The sequence below is a fragment of the Apodemus sylvaticus genome, chromosome 8 (assembly GCF_947179515.1).
Source record: "Apodemus sylvaticus chromosome 8, mApoSyl1.1, whole genome shotgun sequence".
Taxonomy (NCBI): domain Eukaryota; kingdom Metazoa; phylum Chordata; class Mammalia; order Rodentia; family Muridae; genus Apodemus; species Apodemus sylvaticus.
In genome coordinates, this window is record NC_067479.1 from 84,968,732 (window position 1) to 84,995,694 (window position 26,963).

At 39.3% G+C, this 26,963-nt stretch overlaps 1 protein-coding gene across 2 annotated transcripts in view; it reads left to right on the top strand.

Annotated features, from left to right (window-relative positions):
• Vcl (vinculin) overlaps positions 1 to 26,963 on the top strand; it is a 94,123-nt gene that overhangs the window by 15,871 nt on the left and 51,289 nt on the right. For both annotated transcript variants that reach the window (XM_052189858.1, XM_052189857.1), the window contains exon 2: positions 11,182 to 11,252. In XM_052189858.1, coding sequence (XP_052045818.1) covers positions 11,182 to 11,252 — 71 coding nt within the window. The remainder of the gene's footprint in view (positions 1 to 11,181; positions 11,253 to 26,963) is intronic.

Sequence of the window (26,963 nt, forward strand, 5' to 3'; positions counted from 1 at the left end):
TAATAAAAACATTTAAAGACTTTTGCCACTGAGTTGCTATTTCAGATTTTGGCACCAGTTATTAATTGAAAGGAAAAAAGCCTACATTGTAGGTTAGTATTGGTTCAACTTTAAAAGCTAGTTGAAGCCAGGTTATCTGTGTATTCCTGTGTACACACCTGAGCTGCAGGTGGAAGCCAGAGGCTAATGTTGGATGTTTTCCTTAGTAGTTGACACCTTACATTTTGATGCAGGATCTTTTTGCTAAATTTGGAGTGCACTGATTGGCTGGATGGTTGGCCAGGATACCCTTGGGATACCTTCTGTCTCTGTAAAACATATGCTGCTGCTACTGGCTTTTATGTGGATGCCAGGGACCCTTAGCCTCTACTCAGTTAATATTTTCTAAGTGAATAACAGTTAAGGACACCAAGCCCAAATGAACCTGACTGACCTTGCCTGTGGAAAGAAACCAGGACAGTTGTCTATCAGTTAGACTGCGTCCTGATCCTACCTCCTATTGACTCATTGTCAACCTCAAGTTTTCCAGTTCTTGCCATGCCATAGATTTTTATAGGATTATGGGATCATGAAAGATAACTCCAGGAAGCATCAGACATCATTGAAACCCATTTTGTCATGTAAAGGGACAATAATAGAGAACAGCTTCTTTTCTGCTGGGATTCTTCCAGTTAGGATTAGAGCACGGATCTATGTAGATGAATGCCACAATTTGAGGGACTTTTTAGGCAAATCAATTAACCCATTGAAAAATGAGAAAATATGTTGTACCCTTCTTCTGTAGCTGTTATAAAGATTGAAAGTAATAAGAAGTCCTGTCTTGAAGCATCCATTCATTCATTTTCAAGATTTTCAAGACAAGAGTTTCTTTGTGTAGTTCTGGCAGTTTTTGAACTTGATCTGTAAACCAGGCTGACTTTGAACTCAGGGATCTACCTGCCTCTGCCTCCCAAGTGCTGGGATTAAAGGAATGGACCACTACTGCCTGGCAAAATTTATTTATTTATATTTTTGTGAGTTCCTTGTAACCCTAGGAATAAGGAGGTTGAGGCAGAAAAATAGCCACAAATGTGATGGCCAACACAGCCAGTTCTAGGGCAGCCAGGGCTACATTACAAGACCCTGTCTCCAAATAAACAAACCAAAACGAAAAAAAATGCAAGCAAATAAAAATAAAGGCAAGCGGGCACACGTCTGTGTGTGTTTACACACACACACACACACACACACACACACACACACACACATGTTTTAAAGGAAAAAGCCCTGAAATCATCAACGAGTACTGCAAGGGTAGGAAGAAAAAGACAAGGTGTAAACAGTGATGTCTGTTACCCACAAGGCCTAGTCAGCCTCTTGCCTCTGGGTTACTATTTCAGATTTTGGCACCAGGAATTATTAAAAGGAAAAAAAACCTACATTGTAGGTTAGTCCTGGTTCAACTTTAAAAGGTAATGTGTGCACTCCTGTGTTGTCCACCTGGGCAAAGAGAGCTTACTTTTTCCATTTATTGATACGGAGACTGAGACTTAAAGACAAGCCTAGGACAGAATTAGAAAACACAGTGAAGTGAGATTTGACTCTGTCACTCCAAGGCCAGAGTCTTCTACTCCACAGTACCTTCCAGGATGGGCATAGGATGTAGCTTTTCTAACATGGAAATAGATTGTTTGAAATTTCACTTAGAAATGGCTGTTCGGAATTATTTTTCTGCACAGAAAAATGGTTTGGTGGTGGCTACAAGTCTAGGCTCATTTACAAAGGCTGCAGTGTTATTTAAATTCTGCATATTTGTGAACTTAAAACTTAAGCAAAATATGTGTTTGTAATTCTAGCTAGTAAAGCAGAAAAAACCCACATGGTTAAGTTACTGTGGAAGACTTTAGAAAAAGTAAGTTTGATTAGAGGGCAGCAGTGAGGAAGGCAGAGATTGGATATTGGTGGGGTTTCTGGGCTGTTTCTGGACATTAGGCATGAATGGTACATTCATACGGATTACTTCCCTTTCCTTGATCATGCTTACGATACGACAGATGGTAATTCAGCTTAACTTCTTCCAGTAATATTTAGCTTTTCTACTTTCATATTCTTATCGTTTTTTTAATGGCATATGGGATCCTAGCTGGTCATCTTAATTCAGTTATAGAATGTTAGGGTTTCTAGGTCTATTGAAGAAAAATGAAAATAAAAGAATGGTTTTCTTAGTTGTACAGAAATTAGGAAGAAGGGAGGAGTTAAAGAGTAGGTGTGGGCAGATGTTTGTAGAATTAAATACAAACAGGCTGGGCTCCTTCCTTTAATCCTTGCAGTTCTTTTCTGAGTTCTTACTCTGTGCAGTCACTGTGTCATGGCTGTGAGGGAAAAACCATTCTTAGACCTGAAGTCACAGTTTCCCTGAGGAATTTGCACTGTATTTGAAACATTTGGTAAAAATAGTATTCAGGTCATGCAAAGATTTTTCCTTCCTCATCAGTACTTATGAGTATGCAATAATTACCTAATTGGAACCATTGGGGAATACTGATGAGTTCTCCTTTAAGTATAGTCTTTTTAATACCAAAAACTAAACCAACAACAACAACAAAAATCCTTCTTTTTTATTTTCCTGTAGTTAATGCTTGATTTATTATTATAGGTAGAACTAAAGGTGGGACTTGGGGGATCTCGAATTCAGCTAGGTATATGTGTTGGAAATAAGCATGAATACCACTTTAGTATTTGGGGGCCTTTAACTTTCTTAAGAGAAATAACCTTTGCACATCTCATTGCTCTCCTCCGCCTCCCTCCCTCCTTCCCTCCCTTTCTCTTCCTAGCTCCCCTCTTTTTCTTTCACCTGGGAATTGACTGCATGGCTGTGCACATGCTAGGCAGGTGTTCCACCACCAAGCTACATCTCCAGACCCAGAGCTTCATTCCTGAAGTGAGATATCTGGAATAGACTGCTGTATTCTTTCTCACCCTACAGTTTCCAATTCATGGAGTGGAAGGGGCCTAGTTATTTGTTTCTTTGAGGGAATTGGAAAGAAAGTGGGTGGTGAGGAAGATACAGGCGTGTACTTACTTTCCTGTTAATTTGGTGGCTCTCCAGAAGCCAGCTCTAAGTGGTTGTAAAGCCTATGGAAGAATTTTGAGTTGAAAGAGGAGATGAAGTATTTGCACATGGAAGGGAGCCTTTGCACTTTGGAAGCCTAATCACAGTGTCTTCTTAAATAGGATCTGGTGAACCAGGCTGCTCTGCTAACATTTATCCAGCCTTAATTAATGCATGCAATCTCAGTTGTTGGCTAGAATAAACAGCTGCTGCCAAGGCAGCTTAACCTGAGCTCTAAGAACCTCTGGTGTTGGATGAGCTTGTTTGACATTAGAAGTTGCCATTGACATGGTTCACCTGCCATTTGGCTTGTGTGATTGTGTTCTTATTTGTGCACATAAACATTAGTTTATTGAAATTTGTTACAAGTGGAAACTTTCAGCACTAACAGTTTCTTACATTTTGTAAATTGTTATGTGCCAAAGGATATTGTTGACAAAGTATGCATTTTCCTTTCCTTTCTTTTTCTTTTAAGACAAAGTATCACTATGTGTGTCATGCTGGCTTCAAACTCTCTGTAACCTTGGACTGGCTTTGTATTCCAGGCTGGCCTTAGACCTACAATCCTCTTGTCTTAACCTCCCTTGTACTGAGACTATAGGCATGTGCCATCATGCCTGGCCAGCACTTTGGAATTTCCTAATTATGAAGGCAATAATATTCATCTGCCCATCTTCCTATCTAGAATGTACCAAAAAGAATTAATAAGAAAATCATCTAAATTTATATTTTCTGTGATGTGTCTTTCTCTATCCAGTTTTCTTTTTTTCTGTTTAGATATTTAATTGGGGGACAATAGAATGTTTCATCATTAGGGAAATAGGCATTTTGAGTAAAGACCATGCTGTTAGGCAGATAGTCTAATTCACTGTACTGATTAAAAGTAAATCTTGTTTGGTAACATTAGAAAACACCACTGCTGCCTCCTGTAGCTGAGTGGTTAGTGAGTGAATCAGGATAGTTATAGGGCACTAAGGAGTTATGAGGACTGGGGTAAATTTAGAACAGTGTAGCCCTAACAAGTTATTATGACCCCCAGGTTATTGTCATATGGAAATATGGCTTAACAGTAATCAGATTTTCCCAGTTTTCAAGGAAGCCTGCAGGTCTGAATTACTTGTTAATATGAAAAATTTCCCGTTGTTTAGAGACTATTTCAGCCCATAGCATTATATACAGGACTTTTCAAGACATAGCTCCATTAAGGTTCTGTAATTTCCTAACCTTTTCACACTTCTTCTCTGCTCAGAACTCCATGTTTCTGCCAGGTAGATCGGTGCTGGCTCTGCTTTCATGTCTGATACTCCAGGGACTGGAAAGCTCTCTTTTCTGTTTCTCCTTGGAGAATGGTCAGTTGGCCTGAACTCCTTTTTCTCTCTTCTGTTTTAATAAGTCATGGAAACCTGGATGTAACCCTAGTAGAGCACACAGTTTTTGCTTAAGCATTTGTCTTGTTTAAGAAGGTCATGGGTAGACTCACTTGTATTCCATGGTGATGTACACAGTCTTACCATATAGGGAGTGCTTAGTAAGTGCTTGATTCAGTGAATGACTACGTTGAAAAGCAGAGTGGATTACAGTACTAGTTTTTCTGGATGTATGACACCTGATGGGCTGGCCAGTTAGGAATGATTGTCAGAGGTTGTCAGTGAAGAGGTAGGGTGAAATGCAAATCTATCTTCATTATAGAAGACAGTGCTGATGGTAGGTCACAAACATTATTATCAAGTGGCCTGAGCCTGGCATTGGGTACATGTATACTCACAATGATTTTTCTATATAATGGATTGCTCAGGCTAACGGTGGCATTAAAGACTGATTTCAGCTAAAGTACTGTTTTATGCCCAAGTCTGATCTTGATTGGTTAGTCATAAATGATTGCCCTTGTGGACTGTGCCATTGTAAAAGCTTAGATTAAGATCCTGTTGTCTAGCTGAGTATGGTGGTGCACACCTTAACACCAGTACTCCAAAGGTAGGGGACAGGGGGATTTCTGATATTAAGATCGTGCTGGTCTCAAGGCTACTCAAATCTATTTATGGAGGTCTAGGCCAGCTGGGACTACATAGTGAGACCTTGTATTTCAAAGAAAGGAAGGAAGCCGGGCAGTGGTGGCGCATGCCTTTAATCCCAGCACTTGAGAGGCAGAGAGGCAGGCAGATTTCTGAGTTCAAGGCCAGCCTGGTCTACAAAGTGAGTTCCAGGACAGCCAGGGCTACACAGAGAAACCCTGTCTCGAAAAATACCAACCCCCCCCCCCCCCAAAAAAAAAACAGTACCAAAGGAAGGAAGGAAGGAAGAACAAAGAAAAGAAAAAGAAAGAAAACTTATGTTTAAAGATGGTCTCACTTTACAGCCTGGGCTGGATTTTACCTCATGGTCCTCCTGCTTCATTAAAGACTGAGGGTAACAGCATGCACCACCGTGTCCGCCACCTTGCCACCTTTGTAAAGCCCTGTAGTCACCACTTATGCTATACAAACTGGTGGGTGATACAAATCCTCCCTGCAGTGCTTTGTCTTAACAATTTAGTGTAGCTGAGGGAGACATCTATTAACATATTTTTCAGTCTAGGTAGTAACTTGGCTAGCACCTCCCCCTTCCCTTGTCCCCTGGAAAGAAAGCAATCAGTCTACATTTTTGAACTTGAGTAGGTTGTGATGAAAAGATTAATAACAACAGCAGAAGACAAAAGCCTTCTTATATAGAATTTTTGATGTGAAAGTCACATATTGAACAAAGGATATTTAAATTAACTACAGAGCAAAGTAAGAGCCTTCAGAAGAGAGAAGGCTTCCTGCCAAGTCCCCTGAAGCCGCTGGGCCTGGTTCTCATTCACTACCACTACTTCAGTTTATGTGACCAGGGATGTGCTCTTTCCTTTTCTCTCCCTACCACCTAGGCGACACATAGTTGGCAGGGAGCGCTTGAATTTTGGATTGAAGATGAATCAGGTCTTAAGAGCAATGGCTATCAGTGAACATATCTGAGTACTACAGAGCAATACAATTGGAATTTAGCAATGATAACTGATTTAAAATAGTGACCAGACAGCTTGCTCAGAACCTCATGTAATTAAGGACCATTTGTTAATATTTTCTTTGCTTTTACATTTTAAAAATTCTTTTTAATCATATGTATGTATCTGTGTGTGGATTAAACGCACACAAGTGCAGGTGTGCACAGAGGCCAGAGGTATCGGAAGCCCCAGGAGCTGGAGTTACAAGTGGTTGTGAGCCACTGGGTATGGCTACTGAGAATTGAACTCGGGTCCTTAGAAAGAACAGCAAGCTTATCCTTAACTGCTGTGCTGTCTTTCAAGATCCTGAATTTTTCAGTAGAAAATTTCTGGTTTTTTTGCTTTCCTATATAAGAATTACAGTAGTAGTATTGTCATTTATCGTAAAATATTTGGTTAATTACATTGCACTCCAAAATTAATTCACTCACTTTAATACTTTGTTATTTATAAGTTATTAGAGTCCATCAAAAGTTTCCCAACTTTATTGCTACATTTTAACACTTTAATTAAAAGCCTTATTATTAGTAATATTAGTATTATTAGTATTGTCTGTGTTTATGTGTGTGAACTAGAGGCCAGAGGAGGGAATTGGAGCCTCTGGAACTGGAGTCATAGGTGGCTGTGAAATTGTTAACAAAGATACTGGAATGTGGACTTGGGTCCTTTGGATGAGCAGACATTGCTCTTAATCACTGAGCCATCACCTCATCGCCTAAGGCACTTAGGTCACAGTGATGGAGGGCACAATGAAAGGAAAAGTAGTTACATAATGTATCTGAGGTCACAGCCGTTTATTAGCTAATCTGGAACAACAAATGAGGTACCAAATTCTATCCTGTATCAGCTTTTGGCTTAACAAGCCAGGTGTTTTGGTGATGTGGTGTTACACAGGTGTGAGACACATTACTGACCTATTGGGAATAATAAACCTAACACTAAACTTAGAACACCGAACATTAATCTTTTAAAACAACCTGTTTCCCAACCCTTTCTATTAACTCATTCTTCCGTTACTCATCAGCCTTTATTTTATGTCTTTACCAAATGACCTCTTCACAAAAAGAAAGAGCTAGGTCTGGAACTTAGTGTTGTAGATAGAGAAGCAAAGGATCACAGAGCTCAGCCACAAAAATGAGCATACACGAGTCAGATGCACAGGCTGGAGTGGCTTCAGCTAAGGAAATGGTCTAGAAAGGAGAGTTAGGCTACCATGACCTGCAGGTCTGTTGAAGGGCTGTCATCCTCTGTCTACTTCTGGACAGTTCAGTGTCCATGGCATAAGTGTCATAGCATCGAGGGCGTCCAGAGAAGCCAGTTTCTAAGGTATAATGGGTCAGAATGATATCTACTGATTTGTAAACCACTGATAAAGTCCAGGCAAACCAAAGACAAAACTTTGAGTTTTGAAGCCACCAAACAAGAGATGACAAGAAATACATTTCCTCTAGTCTCCCCCGACCATGCAGAGTTTCTATAGTACTTATGTTTTATAAATGAAAATACAACACAAGCAAGAAGGAGATTAGTTCACTAGATACCGTGTTATCTGATGGGAGTCTGAAATAGTTTATATGTACAATAGGTTTATGTTTTTGCCCAGGATCTCACTGGGTTATTCACGGTGGCCTAGAACTTGGATTGGAATCTTCCTGAGTAGCATGGTCACTGGGCCCAGATCTTTAGGATAAGAGTTTTCTCCGTGGCTTCAAAGTCTCGGCTCTAGTATTATTTCTTTAGAACAAACTGTTTTGTCTGCTTTTATTTATTTATTTATTTATTTATTTATTTATTTATTTATTTATTTTAGATTTCACTTTATGTGTATGAATGTTTTGCCTGTGTGTGTACACCTGCGTACCACGCCTCTGCCTCCTGAGTGTCCCACCACTCCTGGGTTATGCAGTGCTGTGGATCAAACCTGGGGCTTCCCACATGCTTGGCCAGTGCTCTACCTTCTGCATGCTAGGCAGCCAACTGAGCCTCAGCCTCAGCTCTATTTGCTTGTGACTTTCTGTGCAACCTTACTAGAATTTAAGTTCCACACTGGCAGGAAACTTACTATTTGCTTCATCTTTACTACCTAGGGCAGTGTCTGACGTGTGGGTCAGTGACACTGAACAACCCTCCCTTTCTAAAGGAGATTTGAGAGGAACTCACCTCCTTTCTTCTTTCTCCTTTGCTTGCTGTTTCTCCACCCCCCCTGCTCCCTATGTATACTTTAAAAGGACTCTCCGTGTTTCTTAACTGTGAATATTCTTTTAAGTCCATTATTCTTAGTATGAACTGGTGACCTCATGCCTGAACTTCGTCCTTTACTTCATGAAATCATGGCCCACAGCTTTTTGAATGGTTGGTTTCAGCCAGCAAACACAGTGAACAATACATCTGGAAATATTCTGTCATATTTTATCTGAGAAACTCTTAAAGTGGCTGCTCATTTGAAAGGCTTTTATTATGCTACAGACAGTCTATTGTCTGTGGAAGTGCTGGCTCTTACACAGCACTGTGTGCTGCTTTTTCTGAGCTATTAACTTGATAGAAAAAAAAAAAAAACTTGTCTTCAGTAATTTACGCCTGGCTTGTATTCCCTAAGAATAGTATATTATTGTAGCTTTTTCTTTAGCTGATTTATTGTGCATTTAGGGATTTTCTTGCTCACTTTTTTCTTTAAACCCAAATCAAGAGTCAAATGGCTAAGTAGGATTAAGAGGCGCCCTAACCGGGCTTGAGACATTTCCCATTTCTGCACTGCAGAGTGGCTTATCCTCGTGACTGAGCATACCTAAGGAGGTTGATGCCGATAAAGTGGGTGGGTTTCACTGCTTACAGCGGTGCCTCTCGCCGTGGTTTCTCAAGCTTTTGGTAATATCAGATGTATAGCTCACCTCTTTGGCATAGTAGGTAGTTAGGATACAAGGGGATAATAATGGCCATCTAACCTTTGCACAGGAGTGATTTTTGAAAAGAATAAGGAAGATTATAATTTGTGGTATAATACATACAAGTACTTACACAGTCTAGTTAATATGATTTAATCTTTTTCCCATTTATTTATTTACTTTACATCTTGATCACAGCCACCCTCTCACCCAGTCCCTTCCCTCCTCCCCACTGACCTTCTCTTCTGAGAGGAGGGAAGGCCTCTTGGGTACTAACCCACCCTGGCACACCAAGTCACCGCAGGACTGGGAACATCTCCCACTGAAGACAGACTAGGCAGCCCAGTTAGGTGAACAGGATCCACAGGTAGGCAACAGAGTCAGGGATAGTGCCCCTCCAATGGCCCCAGTTGGGGGACCTACATGAACACCAAGATGCACATCTGCTACATGTGGGGGTGGGGAGAGAGGGCGGGCAACTAGGTCCAGCCCATGTGTTCTCCTTGATTAGTTCTTCAGTGACTTAATATTTTGACAATTTTTGTGGTGCTGAGGATACATTTTATTTACTTATTCAAGTCTTATTTATTATTAGTTACTATTTGTGATGCGTGTGTATGCATGCACATATGTAGGGACATGTACCTACAGGTGCATGTGCATTTGCATGTGGAGGCCAGAGGTCATGTAAGGTGGTATTCTCAAGGAGCTGTCTATCTTATTTTTTGATCACTGGGATTTGAAGTTTGCCAGTTAGTCTAGACTAGTGGTCCATCACCACATTCCCAGCACTGGGATTACAAGCATATGCTACCACACCTGGCTTTTTCATGGGTTCTAGAACTCAAAGTCTGGTTGTCATGTGTTCAGGGCAAGTACCAACTAAGCTTGCTCTCTAGCCTTGTTTGTATCTTTTGTTTTTCAGGGAAAGTTTCACTCTGTAGCCCCAGCTTTCCTGGAGCTCAGTGTATAGTCCAGGGTAACCTCAAATCCATGGCGATTGTCTCTCAGCCTCCTAAGTACCAAAATCATATGCTTGAGCCAGCACACGTGGCTTAGTGTTAACAACCTAAAAATTATATTATATAAGTTATTTTTAATATTTTTGGCGGAGAGCTGGGAATTGAACCTAAGGTTGTATGTACCAGGCCAGTGTAACAGCCAGCTATAGCTCCAGACTGGCTTTATGATGTTAAACTCACTCCGTACCTGGGTTTTGTACACTTGTCACCCTCCTGCCTTTGTTCCCTGGTGCTGAGATTGTAGGTATGAGCTACTACATCTAGCTATCGTTCTTCTAAGTGAAACAGAAGGTCAGAAGTAGTTTCCCACAGCGTTGAGTCTTTATAACAATATTGACCTTCCCTTGAATTAAGATGTGCCTTGATTTGCTTAACTCTTTCTGTTAGGTAAGTTATTTTAAAAGTATTTTGGTTGTTATGAATAACATGGTAGTGAACACTTTTGTGAATATTGTAATTATCAGATTTGGTGCTATATCTTGTAAGATCTGGAAAAGCATGTTATTTTCACATTTACATACATGTATAGATAAATGTCATACTAAGATTTCATGTTTTATTGTTTGATTTCAAGTATCAGAGTCAGAGTTTCATTTTTCCCGTCTTCTTTCCCCCTCCCCACATATATATTTGTGTGCATAATATTTTATATATTCATTTTACTGTGCCTAATTTGTTGAGAGATGTTTTTCAGTGTAGCACGTACATGTGTATTTTCAGCAGGTTTCTCTAATTCCTCACTTTTCTTAGTGACGCATGCCGCCAAGTTTCTTTAAAGAATGGTTACAGCACTGTGTTTTGACTTCATGTTGTTTCCTAATTTTGTGAAAACATGATATGGGAACGATTCTTTTTCTTTTCCTTTTCCTTGTGAGACAAGTTCTCATGCCTCCTCTGCTGGCTTTGACCTCACTATGCAAATAAGGATTCCTCACTTTTCTTTTGAAACTAGATTGTGGAGGGCTTTTGTTTGTTGTTGTTTTGACTGGTACTATATGCTGGTCTCAAACTGGTAACAATCTTGGCTCAGCCTCTTGAGTGATGGGATTGTGGGTATTTGCTACCATGCCTGGATTCATTATGTCTTAAACTGTGTTTCAGACATGCTTAAGTAAAGGTTAGTAACAGTCTGAGAATTTATGTTTGACTCATGCCTTTCTCTTGTAGGTTGGAAAAGAGACTGTTCAGACCACCGAGGATCAGATTTTGAAGAGAGATATGCCACCAGCATTTATTAAGTGAGTAACCAGTCATTTGTTACTAAGTAGAATAGTATTCTTGATAGAAGGAAAAAGTACTTAATCCCAAGAGTTACCCCCAACCCCATTTCTCTGCATGTGTGTGTTCATGTGTATGTGGAGGCTGAAAATAAAATAAATCCTAAAACAAACACCCCTCCCCCAAGACGGCTCTTGGTGGTAATTAGGGTAGCAATCAATCCTTTACTCTGGCCAACTGGAAATGAAAAAATAATTAATCTTTTCTCCTGCTATTCTTATATAAAGTTTATTTCAGAGTAACTTCGTAGCCCTATTTGAGGAGGAGAATGTGAACTGTACATATGGAAGGAATGATGGAATTAGAGTCAGCACTGTATATATTTCAGTGAAACATTACTCATGTAAGGGCAATCAGAGGCTGAAGCCCAGAGATTTGAACATTTATTTATCATGAGGCAGTAAACTTGGTCTCCATGAGAACATGGGAAAACCAGTGTGTTATGATGAACTGAAAAATACCGAGCAGTTTATTTAAAAGTTTATCACTTAATTAGCTCCGCTGAAATCTTACTGTAGCTTAGAGCCCAAACAAGATGAATGCTGGTGTCAGCTCTGGAGGCAAGGACATTCTCTACATTTGAATCACAATGGTTAGGTTTTTCTTGCTTTTCTTTAGGATGTAAGGAAGCAGAAAATAGATGTCTTGGCTGTGAAGGGGAAGGGACAGAGGGAAACAGATGGAAGCAATTAATTACATCTTGGAATTGTTGAGTAGGACATTCTTTGGGGCTATTTGGTTGATGTTTGGATGTTTCTAGGGCATTACTGACCTTTGCTTCCTCTGAAGTCTGTTTTACATGGATCTAAATAGTGACTGCTTCTTAGGCAGCACGAGGAAGGAAATAAGTTTTAGAAATGTACTGTTGGGTTCTCTTTCTAGACTGTGAGGATGCCAAGGCTACAGAAAGCAGAAGACTCTTGGCCCATGGCTAGGTTCATATTCAAATCATCTTGTATGTATTTAAAGAGGTTTCAGGGAAGGATATGCCATTTTAGGGTTTGGGATCATCCCAAAATCAAATTACAGGCTTACTTGCATGACTGGAAATTCAGGAAATATTGAAAAGTGGGTTTAATATTAATTAAAAGTGACACACAGATTGAACATTCTAGTAAAAACAAAACAAAAAACAAAAAACACCTCAATTTCCTTCCAAAACCCTTAAAATCAAAGCTATTTCTGATCTTACGTGTCTTAGATACAGAATATTCAAACTGAGTTTATACTGAAATTGCCTTTGAAGGACTTGCAGTGCACAGGATGTTCCATCTTGTAAAAGAACCATTTAAAGGCTGGGTACAGTGACAGGCATCTTTAATCTCAGCACTCAGGAGGCAAGGACAATCAGATGTGTATGAGTTCCAGGCCAGCCTGATCTACAGAGTGAGTTCGTAAACAGCCAGGGTTACATAGTGAGACTCTTGTTTAAAAAAAAAAAAAAAAAAAAACAGAGCAAACCCCAAACAATGATGTTTTAATACAGAACAATATTTTCGGGACACGGCAAGGTTTTCTTTTTGTGGGTGGAACAAGTTATCTCGCCTCTGACTGCCCTGGAAAATTAGTTCACAATTCACTAAGTTTACTCAAGATTTGGATCATAGCCACATTGCTTGACAATTGCCATAGAAACTGTTTTGATCCTCATAAACTTTAGGAGAGCAGTAGCCTTGATAGACTATTAAAATACTAGACTCACCTCCTAAGAAGTGATTTATCCTTTAGAAACTGTCAGCCTGCATGGTGGCTCTCTCATTCCATGTTTATATTTTTTATTTTCATCAATCATCATCAGTTAGCTGAACATTAATTAATATTTATATGTAATTGATTAATGGCCTAGACACACTCATTGGTTAATTATTTATTGCTGTCTATTTGTCTAGCATGCTCATTGCTATATAGAATAGCAGTTCATAACACTATACAGTGAAAAATGCCCTGAAATACCTTATAAGTAGTTTATTAATAGTAATAAACTACAAAATTTACCAGTACTTTATTTTAAAAGAATTGAGGGCTGAGGAGATGGCTTATCAGGTAAGAGCATGGTTGCTCTTCTAAAGGACCTCGGTTTGGTTCCCAGTACTCACACTATAGCTCACAGCCACCTACCTACCTATATTGGCCCACTTCAGGTCTTCTGGCCACCATAGGCACCACGCAGCATATGCATATACTACACAGACTACACGCTGACAAAACACACACATATATAAGATTAAGGGAAAAAATTAAAATGGGTATATTGAGACTGGCCAAGAGGTAAGGGCAGGCGTTGCTGGAGAGAAAAGAAATGGAGAGTATTCAGTCCCACATCCCTCATCACTGCCTGCTGGTGGTGTTCTTATTCTTTCACTCAAGTGCAGTATACTATTTTGCTTTTTCTTTTATTTTTTTCCTGGAAGAGGAAGGAGTGGAATTAGAGCTCTTGTGCCTGGGAATTGCACATAGTTCCAGACACACACATGGGGGCATGTTGGGGTGTGTCATATATATGAACTGTCTTTTTGTTTTTCTTTTTCAAACAGCAATCTCACACTTAGCTCACCTGGTTTCAAATTCAAGATCCTTCTGCCTGAGCTTCCTGAGCTAGTTGGATTACAGGTGTCTTTTCCTGTGTATCAACGAGAAACCAAAGGTGGAGATATTTTGAGGACTTTCAAGTTCAGAAGCTGTGATACAATGGACTTTATAAGAACTGTCAGAGTAGGCGTGAATAGTAGAAGGTGTTGTCATGCTCAGTGTGGGACTTGGGAGAATAGAGAAGGCAAGCTACTCTGGATGCAGGAAAGTAGATGTTAGTCATGGAGGTGCCTGAGCAGAGGGCTGGTACTGGCAGAAACTAAGCCTAGCGCAGTAGTTTGGGACCACGAACTTCCTTGAAAGTCCACGGGACAACGAAAGTCCTTGAAGGCCTGACTGGGGAGTTTAGAGCTGGCAGGAAAGAAGCTTTGTAGTTTTTGAGCCACAGGATGACAGCACGAAAGCAGTTTTTCAGCAGGGTTCATACCCAGATTCAGAATGGATAGATAATAGGCATCAGTGCTGCAATGAAGAATAAGTTGTGTGTCAAACCGGACAGCTTCATCTTCTGCCAGTGTGAACTTTGATTCCTTTGATTTACATTGATTTCTTACAGATGAGAAATGTTCTTCATGAATTGTTTGAATTTTTCTTGAGAAAAAATTGCCTTTGTAGTATACTGTGGAACCTCATTCTTTTTTAGTTTCTCCTTTTCTTTTTCTTTTTCTCATTCCTTCTTTCTTTCTCTCTTTCTCTCTTTCTTTCTTTCTTTCTTTCTTTCTTTCTTTCTTTCTTTCTTTCTTTCTTTCTTTCTTTCTTTCTCTCTCTTTCTTTGTCTTTCTTTCTTTCTTTCTTTCTTTGTCTTTCTTTCTTTCTTTCTTTCTTTCTTTCTTTCTTTCTTTCTTTCTTTCTTTCTTTCTTTCTTTCTTTCTTTCTTTCTTTCTTTGTCTTTCTGTCTTTCTGTCTTTTTTTTTTTTTTTTTTTTTTTTTTTTGGAAACAGGGTTTCACTGTGTGGCCCTGGCTGTTCCAGAATTCCTTATGTAGACCCCTGCGGGCCTCACAGAGATCCTGCTGCCTCTGCCTCTGCTTCCTGAGTAGGAAGTGCATTCTCATTTCTTGGCCAGGCCTAAGGCTGCTCACAGTGCCCCCTGGGTTCTCAGACTGTCACTTGCTGTCCTGTAAGGGAACTCCCTGTAAAGAGCAGAGTGAGTGTTTTTCTGCTGGCAGGCAAACGCTGTTGCACAGGGACTGGAACGTGTTACCTTCTGCCTCATTGCAGCTTTCAACAGCTTGCTGGGAACTGTCAAAGCTCTGGTTGATCTGCCAGCTTGGATTGTTTCTGAAGCATATTGGGCCATCTAGGCCTGCTGAATGAAACAATGTTCTGAGAGTGTTGTGAGAGAGAGCTCTGTGCTCCATCCATTCATCTGCTTCCCCGGGAAGCACCTTATTCTCATCCTTACTGAGAGCTCTCACTGCAGCAGCATTTTGGCACATACCTGCACGGTTTTACCATAGTTTATATTAATGTATAACAAATACATTTTAAAGGTATTAACATATTAAATCGAATTGAGGTCTTTTTGGCCTAAGGTACAAAGTGTTTTGTTTTATATTATCAGCACTTAAAATTAGCTTTTGTTTTCTTTTGATTTTATTTTGATTTAATTGTCTTGTGATTTGTTTTTTTTTTTAATTGAAAAGGGAAGTAAAAACACTTTATGATAAAATTAAAGATTTACATGAAAAATATTTCAGATAAAATAGAAGAACACGTTAAAATTGACAATTTTCATGGAAAATTAAAGAGTAAAGTGGTACACATAAAATACATTACTAAATTAATTGAAATATGAAATATAAACATTTTATGATAGAATTGAAGATTTACGTGGAAAATATTTCTGATAAAATTGTAGAAAAATGTAGAAACACAAATTAGAATTGAAGATTATCATGGAAAATTTTATATAGATATAATAATGGTAGGCATAAAAGTATTCCTAAGTTGATTGAAAGTGGAATTATAAACATTTTCTGATAAACTTGAAGATTTACATGGAAAATATTTCTGATAAAATTGAAGAAATATATAGAAAAACATGTTAAAGATTATCATGGAAATGATACAGATAAAATGATAGGCATAAAGATAATTCTAAGTTGATTGAAAGTGGAATTATAAACATTTTCAAATAAAATTGAAGATTTACATGGAAAATATTTCTGGTAAAATTCAAGAACTATATAGAGAAACACATTAAAATTGACTATTTCATGGAAAATTTTACATATAAAATAGTAGATATAAAAACTCTTTCTAAATTAATTGAAGGTGGAATTAGAAACATTTGTGATAAAATCAAAGATTTACATCGAAAACATTTCTGATAAAATAGAGGAAATATATAGAAAGATACCTTAAAATTGAAGATTATCATGAAAAGTAATGCAGATAGAATGGTAGACATAAAAATCGTTAATTAATTAAAAGGGAACTTATAAACATTTTTTGATAAAATTGAAGATTTACATGAGAAATATTTCTGTTAATTTATGTCTTTTTATTGGGGAGTTGAGTCCATTGTTGTTCAGAGATATTAAGGAATAGTGATTGTTACTTCCTGTTATTTTTGATGTTATTTTTATGTTTGTGTGGGTATCATCTTTTGGGTTTGATGGAAGAAGATTACTTTCTTGCTTTTTCTAGGGTGTAATTTCCCTCCTTGTGTTGGCATTTTCCATCTATTATCCTTTGTAGGGCTGAATTTGTGGACAGATATTGTGTAAATTTGATTTTATCATGGAGTATCTTGGTTTCCCCATCTATGGTGATTGAGAGTTTTGCTGGTTATAGTAGTCTGGGCTGGCATTTGTGTTCTCTTAGGGTCTGTATGAAGTCTGCCCAGGATCTTCTAGTTTTCATCGTCTCTGGTGAGAAGTCTGGTGTAATTCTGATAGGTCTGCTTTTATAAGTTACTTGCCCTTTTTCCCTTACTGCTTTTAATATTCTTTCTTTGTTTACTGAATTTGGTGTTTTGATTATTATGTGCTGGGAGGAGTTTCTGTTTTGGTCCAGTCTGTTTGGAGTTCTGAAGGCTTTTTGTGTGTTCATGGGCATCTCTTTCTCTAGGTTAGGGAAGTTTTCTTCTATAATTTTGTTGATATTTACTGGCCCTTTAAGTTGGAAATCTTCGATCTCGTCTATACCTATAATCCTTAGGTTTGGTTTTCTCATTGTGTCCTGGAGTTCCTGGATGTTCTGGGTTACCAGCTTTATGCATTTTGCATTTTCTTTGACTGTTGAGTCAATGTTTTCTATGGTATCTTCAGCACCTGAGGTTCTTTCTTTTATCTCTTGTATTCTGTTGTTGATGCTTGTATCTATGACTCCTGGATTCTTTACAAGGTTTTCTATCTCCAGAGATGACTCACTTTGTGATTTCTTTATTGTTTCTACTTCCACTTTTAGATCCTGGATGGTTTTGTTCAGTTCCTTCACTTGATTGTTTGTGTTTTCCTGTAATTCTTTAAGGGATTTTTGTGTTTCTACTTTAAGGGCTTCTGCCTGTTGACCCATGATCTCCAGTATTTCTTTAAGATATTTTTGTGTTTCCTCTTCAAGGGCTTTTACCTGTTGACTGATGTTCTCCTGTTTTTTTTTTTTTTTTTTTTTTTAATTTGGTTTTTTCGAGACAGGGTTTCTCTGTATAGCCCTGGCTGTCCTGGAACTCACTCTGTAGACCATGATGACCTCTAACTCAGAAATCTGCCTGCCTCTGCCTCCCAAGTGCTGGGATTACAGGTGTGGGCCACCACCGCCTGACTCTCCTGTTTTTCTTTAAGGGAACTATTTAAGTCTTTCTCGAAGCCCTCTATCAGCATCATGAGATACGATTTTAAATCTGACTCTTGCTTTTCCGTTGTATTGGAGTATCCGGTACTTGCTGTGGTGGGAGAACTGGGTTCTGATGGTGCAATGTGGCCTTGGTTTCTGTTGGTAGGGTTCTTGTGCTTGCCTTTCACCATCTGGTTGTCTCTGGTGCTAGTTGGTATTGTTGTCTCTGGCTGGAGTTTGTTCTTCCTGTGGGCCTGTAAGCCTGTGTCCTTACTCCTCTGAGCTCAGAAGTGAAAGCAGTAGAGATCTCTCTCCTGGCGGGCTAGGCACAGAAGGCTGTGTAGTTTCCCTGGTTCCCTGGTGCCAATGGCCGCAGGAAGACTTCCATCTTAGCTGCTCCACTGATCTTATGCCCTTTGTGTTCCTAGCTCTTCCCCTCCAGAGAGAAGGTGGAGATCTCACCTCTGCGCTCAGAAATGAAAGTGCTGCTGAGAGGTCACTCTCTTCTGGTGGGCTGTGCACAGAAGGCTGTGGAGTCTTCTGGCTCCCTGGTGCAAATGGTGGCGGGAAGACTAGTGGTTTGTTTCTTTAAACTCACTTGTTGGTTAAAGTGCATAGACTTTTTGATTTTTAGAATTTTTTTTATATCATATCATTCAATGCCATTTGTTTGCCTGGGTCTAATGTATGCTTTTGATGCTTCAGGGGGATTTGTTTTATTCTTTTATTGTTGTTGTTTTGTTTAGTTTTTTTACTTGAGCTTTTTGTGATCCTACCATTGCTATTTTAAGAAGACTTTTGTCTCTTCAACTGAATGGCCAAATTTCATGAGATAATGCTCCCTGACTGCATTTTTGACCCAGAGCAAGCACTCCTGATTTTAAATAACTCCCCTTTGGACTTGCTGCATCAAACATGGCTGTACACTGCTGTTTTGGATTGACTTCCTTAAAAATAACTTGAGTCTTCTCAGTAATAAGGAGACTTAGTTTATTAAGTTGCAGACAGGTCTAAATAGGTTGATGGGTTAAATCTGGTTTATTTTATGTACCCTATGATTGAGAAAGGAGCAAATAAAACATTAGGTTTGTGTCACTTGTGTGCCATTGTCTACAGAATAATCACAAGGTTGAAAAGAACTCAGAGGGCCCAGGGAGATCACATATACATTACTGGGATGTATATACATATATTACCATGTTTGCTGGCTAGTCTTATGTTAACTTGACACACAAACGGTAGTTATCTGAAAGGAGGAACCTTAATTGAGAAAATGCTTCCATAAGATCTGGCTGTAAGGCATTTTCTTAATTAGTAACTGATGGGGGAGGTTCCAGCCCATTGTGGGTAGTACCTCCTTGGTCTGGTGGTACTGGGTTCTATAAGAAAGCAGTCTGAGTAAGCCAAAAAGGAGGCCATCCTCCATGTCTTCTTCATCAACTCTTGCCTGTTCCTGTCCTGATTTCCTTCAGTAATGAGCAACAATGTGGACTTGCAAGCCGAATAAATCCTTTCCTCCACAACTTACTATTTGGTCATGGCTTTTGTTGCAGCAATAAAATCCTGACTAAGACACTGCAATTCTGAGAATGCCAGTTCTAAGGTTCTGCCCATTTAAAATAAGCTCTCACTTTTGAGGCAGAGTCTCATGTGGCCCCAGTTAACTTCGAGCTGCATATATAGCCAAAGCTGGCCTAAAATCCTGTCCCAAGATTGCAGGTGTGTACCATCAGCAATAATCTCATTGTATAGATAAAAAGACTAATCCTTGACAAACCAACTCACTCAAGATCACCCTGTTACCTTCTTATTTCAGATTTCATGGTTTCCAAAAGTATGTTCATTTTATAGTCTGACTTTCCAGAAAGAAGTGTGACCCACCATTCACTCTTGGACAGTGAGTGAATGAGATGAGGCATTAAAGTTGTGTACTACTTTTAGAAGATAACAGTTTATTCTTTTCTTAAGTGTTTCAAAAAAAGAGAAAAGTACAAATATAATTTGTGATATATTTCACTGTCTTAATAATTCTTGTTTATTATGTGTCTGTGTCTGTGGTTTATGGTATATGTGTGGGTGCAGGCATGTGCTTGCAGTAATGTGGGTGTGAGGTCAGAGGATAACTTCCAGGACTTGGTTTTCTCTGCTACTGAGGCAGGGTCTCCTTTTGTTTCTGTCCTACTGCTGCTCTTGTGAGCTTTGAGGGATTCTTCTGATAGATGCAAGCTGCACTGCCTCTAGCTCTCGTGGGTTCCAAGGATATAGCTCAGGTTGCCAGGCTTGCAGAGCAAGCATTGGATTGCACTAAGCCATCCCTTGGCTCCTTTGTCTTAAAATTCATAAACTGTAAAGAGTAAAGTACTAAGCTTTTATGGATTCAAGGATCACACATACTATTGACTAAGTGACTCATTCCATAGATATATAGAGACTGTTGACTGCCTCATCTTTTTCCTGGAAGAACAGGCCTGGGGAGATGACTCACTGCAGAAAGTACCTGCTGTGTGAGCATGAGGACCCGAGTTTGGATCCCTAGGACTTCCATAAAAAGTTGGGTATAGTGATATGTACCTGTAACCCCAACATTGGGGGTCAGGGGGATAGGGTGGAGTCTGGAGAGTGTGGCTTACTGACTGGGTAGCCAGTCTAGTTGAATTTGATTGAGGAAGACACACAGATGATGAGTTATGACTTTCCTGTGTGCACACGAATACACATGTGCACATATGCTCCCCCACACACATTCTCTCCACCCCAAACGTGCACTTATACATGCACTCACTAGCATGCACACATGCACACACATATGAATAAGTTAAACAAAACAAAAGGCAAATAGAAACACTATTCCTTTATTACCCTGACTTTTCCAATATAGGTCTAGTCTCAAATGAATACATGCATTATTAGAGTGTAAAGTTTATATGTTGCTTTTCCTTAAATTGTTTTAAGATCTTTATTGTTCTTCCCATAGTAGAGCCAGAGAAACCCCATGAAACAGCTCCATTTCTTAAATTCCATGTGTGGACTGGTTGCTATTTAATCCACTTCATTTTGTCCATGAGGCTGCAGAGGCTCAGAAGCTCAGTAACTTATTGAAAGTAACTGAGCCCAGGGGTGGCAGAAGATCCTAACCCAGGACTGTCTGACTGCAAGGCCTGTGCTAAGACATACCTTCCTTCTCCTTTGAGAGAATGCTGTCTGATAGTAGACTAGTTTCTGTGAGGCATCCATGAATGATAATGGATGTAAAACTATCAGGAGGTGAGGAGGTTGGTGATGCTCCTGCCACAGCCTCTCATTTTTTTTTTTGAAATTACCTTCTTAAATAAACTCAACTACTTTAAAAACATTATAGCTAATTTTTTTTCATTCAATCTATATTTTCTGTTCATGATAGGACTTTGTTGTACTGGGGATCATAACCAGGGCCTTATGATGTTAGACGGTCATCCTTCAGATGAATTATGTCCTGTAGCCTTTATGACTTCAGATGAATTATGTCCTGTAGCCTTTATGACTTGAAACACACACACACACACACACACACACAGAGAGAGAGAGAGAGAGAGAGAGAGAGGGGGGGAGGGAGGGAGGAGGGGGCGAGAGCTTATATTTATTTAATGTTTTTTTCAGTATCCATTGAGATAGTCAGTTTTTTCCTTTACTGTATTATGATAGTCCACTACACGAATGTAAATATTCTGACAATGAACCATACTTGCATTTTTTGGGGTGGATAAATTGTATTTGCTTGTGATTTTTAAAAAGCATCAACAGGGAGTTGTGGCACGCATAGGGGGCTTGAAGCTGGATGATTGCTAGTTCGAGGCCATCCTGAGCTACACAGGCTACATAGCGAGCTCTTCTGTTGAGTTGAATTAGGATGGTGCGCCCCACCCCATTTTAAGACCGAATCTCACCATATGGTCCTGGCTGACCTCAGATTCCCTCTCCCCTTCCTCCTGCTTCAGTTGTCTGAGTGCTGGGGTTACAGCTGTAAGCCATCATACCAGATTTAATTATCTGACATTTAATGTTTTTTGTTACATGTATTTCATTGTGTGTGTATGTGTATGGAGGTCAGAAGCTAGACAGACCCTACAAGAATCAGTTTATCCCTTTCCACCAAGTGGACTCTAGGCTTGGTGACAAGCACCTATCAGTTGAGCCAGTAGCTGAAATATTAAAAGGTCTTTGCTTCTTTGTTCATGAAAAACCTTGTTGAGTAATTTTCTTGCTCTGTTCTTGAACAAGTTTATATTAAAGTTATTAATTTTCATAAAATAAATTCTTTTTCTGGTCTTTTAAATGGTAAAGATTATTTGCTGTTGAAAGTTTGACAAAACATGTCTAAAGCTCTCCATGTCCATTGGCCTGTGGAGAAGTCTTGATTATTCATCATTACTTACTACTATTATTTTTTCTTTTTGTGGTACTGTCCTATTGCTTGTCTGTTGGAACTGTTGTTTGATGATTGAAATATGTTAAAATCTCCTATGCTAATTTTCCTCTTAGTTTTAGGTATATGCTTTATATATTTCTAAATGATACTGTTAAGCTGGTTTTAAAGTTTGTGGTTCTCCTAGATTATACATTCTGTTGGTGATGTGTTGTATATTACCTGTTTTTGAATTAATGCTGTGATGTTAGCCATGCAGCTCCAGACTTTGTTCTTTTTGTTTAAGTCCACATTACAGTTACTGGTAGCTGGTGGTTTTTTGTTTTTGTTTTTCTTTTAAGTGAAAGTATTCCCTTATTGCATTTGCCCATTTTATTTTTGTGTTTAGGCAATTTAAGCTCCTATATCATTGATTACATTATGCTGTACAATAGTGACTATCAACTCTTTTCCACAGGACCTTCAAATAATAATAATAATAATAGTGAGACTTTAACTATTAGTTAATTAAAAGGATGTATTAGAACAAGAATATTAAAAAGGATTTAGTAATGTTTAAAAATAATTTTTATATTACATAGCATCAGCATACATTTGAAAACTCTGGTGCTTGTAAAATACATTTGCTTGTATGTTCATTCTGTCTCTGCTCTAACCCTGATTTGAGAGAGAAAAGGACAGTAGAGTCTATGACTTAGGGGTCACGGAATTTTTCATGGAACCTTGCTAGGTTTGGAATCTCTTCTCTGTGCACTGGTGCCAGATTTGAAAAGGGGTGGAGGAAGGAGAGAGGGGGAGCGGGAGGGAGACCATGACATGTTAAGGATCTAAAGGTATGACACACATGATTTCAAGTTTGCTGTTTACCCACACTTGGACACACAGCCTGGATGGCTGTGATGTTTATAATAGTCCCATTCCCAGAATTCTGTGTCCTCTTGTGTTAGCTCTCAGGGAAAGCCAAAACTGTCTGCAGGGTTAGCTGATCTCATCAGAAATAAAGGAAATTAGGGAGCTGAGCTCCCCCCACCCCCGCCCCCACTCCGTGTGTGTGTGTGTGTGTGTGTGTGTGTGTGTGTGTGTGTAGATTGATTTAGCTTTGTTTGTACAACTCTGTTAGAGAAGGGTTCATTTGCTATTGCTTTTGAAAATAGTTTTGATAATTTTTAATATGCTTACTACGCTTCCAGAGGACCCAAATTCAGTCCTCAGTACTGTTGTCATGTTGCTGTTTTATGACTCTGCTTCTAAGGGCTATGACACCTGCTCTGGTCTCCACAAGTTTTGTGTACACGTGCCATTCACTCACATAGATGCAGACACATATCATAAATGAACTCAAACCAAACCACACCCACCTTATCCCTTAGCTTTATTGTGGTCTAAGTGACCAAACATTTTCATTTTGGGTGTACACATTTTTGGCTTGGTCTTGCTGAGAATGACAAGGGGTTTAAGAGATGACTCTAGTTGGTTTCCAGTACCATATCAGGCAGCTCACAATCACCTGCAGCTCCAGTTCCAGTGGATTTGACTCCATCTCCCAACACCCCCCATATATACATAACTAAATCTTAAAAGAATGAGAAAGCTACTTAGTGTTGTGTTGTACTTGAGAAACTGGTGCAGGGAAAGGAGTAGTTTGTGGATTTCACGGATGACGACTGTAAAAGCTTGCAGTTAAAGCTCAGGGTTGGAACATGGTTTTAGCATTATCATGCAGCATTAAGATAGGGTGGTTTGGGGCTGTGCACTTGCCACTTGAACTAGATTAAAGTATGTCCCTTTCTGTACTCTGTGTTCCCTACTCCCTTCTAAAAACTGCTACTGTGCTGGTGGCCTTCACTCAGGTTTCTAGATGACTAATGGCTGAGGATCCTTGACCTTTCAAAATGGCAACTCCAGGATGCAATGCGTATTAGCTATTATTGGGATGCTACACAAGAGTGAGTCTATTTCTGTTTTAAATAAAGTTTGAAAATCAAGCCTTGTGCCATACACCTGTAATCCCAGCCCTCTGGAAGATAAAGAAGGATGTTCAAAAGAGAGCTACTTGAAAAGGAACTCAGAGACTGGCCTTTGTGACTCGTGTAGAGTGATAACATGAATGTCTGATACCCAGCATGCATTAGGAAAAACAAGTGAAGCTCAAAACAGCTTGATTAGAGATAATTAAAATCACCGAGAAATGAGGAACTTAGAACCTTCTTTTATATTATTTTACGCAGGGTGGTATTCTGAGAAGGAAGGATTTAGTCATGAGTGAGTATTTTAAGAATTCCACGAAACTATCATTGGTTTGTTTGATCTAAACCACAAGCACTGGTCCTTGAGATTGAAGACTTAAAGACAGAGAAGCCTCAGCTTGCACTAGTTGGTTGGTTTAAGTCATCTAAATGAATATTATTAGGACATAGTCAGGTTATGAGATTATTTAGGAAAGTGATCCTGTTCCAAGTATTCCCTAGAATTTAGGTTTCTATTTCATAGTGGAAGACACTTTAAGAGGCAGGCAGACAGAATGTTTAAATAAAAATAACATTTCCCCCTGACATGATGGGCTCCTCCTGTTTCTGATTGCTGGTTAATCATAGTGGGATTTGTTGGCTTTTATGAATGTGATTAAAATTTAATGTACTGACCAGATAGTCTTATTGTAGTAAAAATGGCACAGTGTCTATTCTGCCTATCATTTTATCACACAAGAGAACCATTAGTGGGGAATCAATTTGATTCTTGGCAAGCCTTTTCCATTTTATTTTCCTATCCTGCCAGGTTTTCTCTCCATAAGTTATTCTTGGCATTTAAAATTCTTTCTTCAAGTTTGAAAATTGTACACAGAGACTGGATCTTTGTGAGTAGATGTAGCTTAGGAATTGCATTCTGTGATGCTTGTTTATTTTCTAAAGTTTCATCTAGGATCAAGTTCCTTTGAAGTAAAATCAAGTTTGGTATTATTTAGTGACTTTCTGCTAGATAGACATGTGATACATGCCTGCAATCTCTTCACAGGGGAGACTGAGGCTAGAGAATCATGAATTCAAGGCCAGCCTAGGCTACAAGTCCAAGGCTAGCATGGACTACATGGGAAAACTCTGTCTCAAAAAAATGCTAAACAAATAAGCATAATGATTTCCTCAGCCCAGATGAATTTACGTTTCTTTCACTTGGTCAATGTATCCATCAAAGAATTACTGAGCATTTTTTATTTGTCGGGTGTTATGCTCTGTGAGTACATTAATTGTTGGGTAAATGAGATGTTTATGTTGCCATGCTGACTTTACAGTGTTATGAGAGATAGCTGAGAAGGGATGGAAATTCTGTGGGAACACATGACACCTGTAGATTTAGGAGACAAGTGACGGTTGGCTCCCTGAAGGAAGAGACATTTAGAACTGAGCACGAGAAGGGGCCACGTGAGCAGTCTTTGACTCCTCTTCAGTGAACGATTGGCTGTTCCTATGTGGTACTTTTGAAATCATTCTTTTTAGTGTATTTGAGTTTTCTTTTAAATACTTTATTTCAAACACTTATTTTGGCTTTGGAGAGTTGGTTTTGTCCTTCCACCAAGTGGGTCCTAGTTTGGTATTAAGGGCCTTATTAAGTATATAGCTTTAGCTGGTCTGGGATTTGCCAAGTAGACCAGGCTGGGATTGAAGGTGTGTGCTATGGCATCCAGCAAGGTTTTTTGTTTTGTTTTGTTTTTTGTTTTTGGAAAGGATCTCTTCCTTAGCCTGGAGTTTACCGATTCTGTTAGGTTAGTTGGCCAGTGAATCCAGGGTTCATTTGTGTGCTTCCCCAGTGCTGTGGTTAAAGACAGACATCACTGTGCCTGGCCCGTATATGGGCTCTAGGGATCTGAACTCAGGTCCTCAGGTGTGCCGCCTGAGTGGCAAGCACTCTACTGAGTCATCTCCTCAATCCCTCAGTAGTGGCATATGCCTTTAATACCAGCACTCAGGAGACAAAGGCAGGAGGATCACTATTTGAGGCCAGCCTGTTCTACAAAGTGAGTACCAGGACAGCCAAGGCTACACAGAGAAACCCTGTCTCCCTTCCCTGTTTCAGAACAAACAAACCAAAGTGTTACTGTGGGTTTTAAGTAACTTCACTGTGATTTCCTTGGGGGCTGGGGTTGCTTCTTTCTCATTAAATCTTAAAGTTTCAATTTATTTAGTTTAGTTTTTTTTTTTCTTTGAGACAGATTTGTTTATTGTTGATGATGTAAATACTGTTTCTGCCCTCTCATCCATTGTGGTGAAAATGTGAGTTCATGTGACTTTTGCCGATGGCACTATGGCTACATATTAAAATTCCAGCACCCACTCCTCTGGCTGAGTATTTAGTGGATACACTCACAATGAGCTTTCAAGGCAGTGCATTGTATGTAATAGGCTACATTGTGCCTTATAATGTAGCTGTATAAAAGAATCGAGTGGTTCTTTATGTATCTTTAAAATTACTTTTTGATTTATTTTAATTTTTCCGTGTGTTTTACCTGCATGTATGTGTATTTCTGGCACTCTTGGAGATCAGAAGAGGGTTGTGAACAACCTGATGTGGGTGCTGGGAACTGAACCTCCGTCTTCTTCAATAGTAATAAGTGCTCTTAACTGCTAAGCCATCTCTCCAGGTCCAGGCCTGAAGTTATTAAGACATATCAACGGCCACATGAAATTATTTTTGGTGGTGTGTGCCTATAACCCTAACACTGCTTGGAAGACGGAGGCTGGAGGAGCACAAGTTCAAAACCAACCAGGGCTACACAGTGAGTTCAAGGCTAGCTGAAGTGCATAGCCTGTCTTAAAAGAAAAGAGTAGAAAAGCTGGGGATGGGAGTTGGATAGGTGGGTAGAGGGATTGAGGCAGGGGAGGCAGGTGTAGTATGTCTTTGTCTCTCAT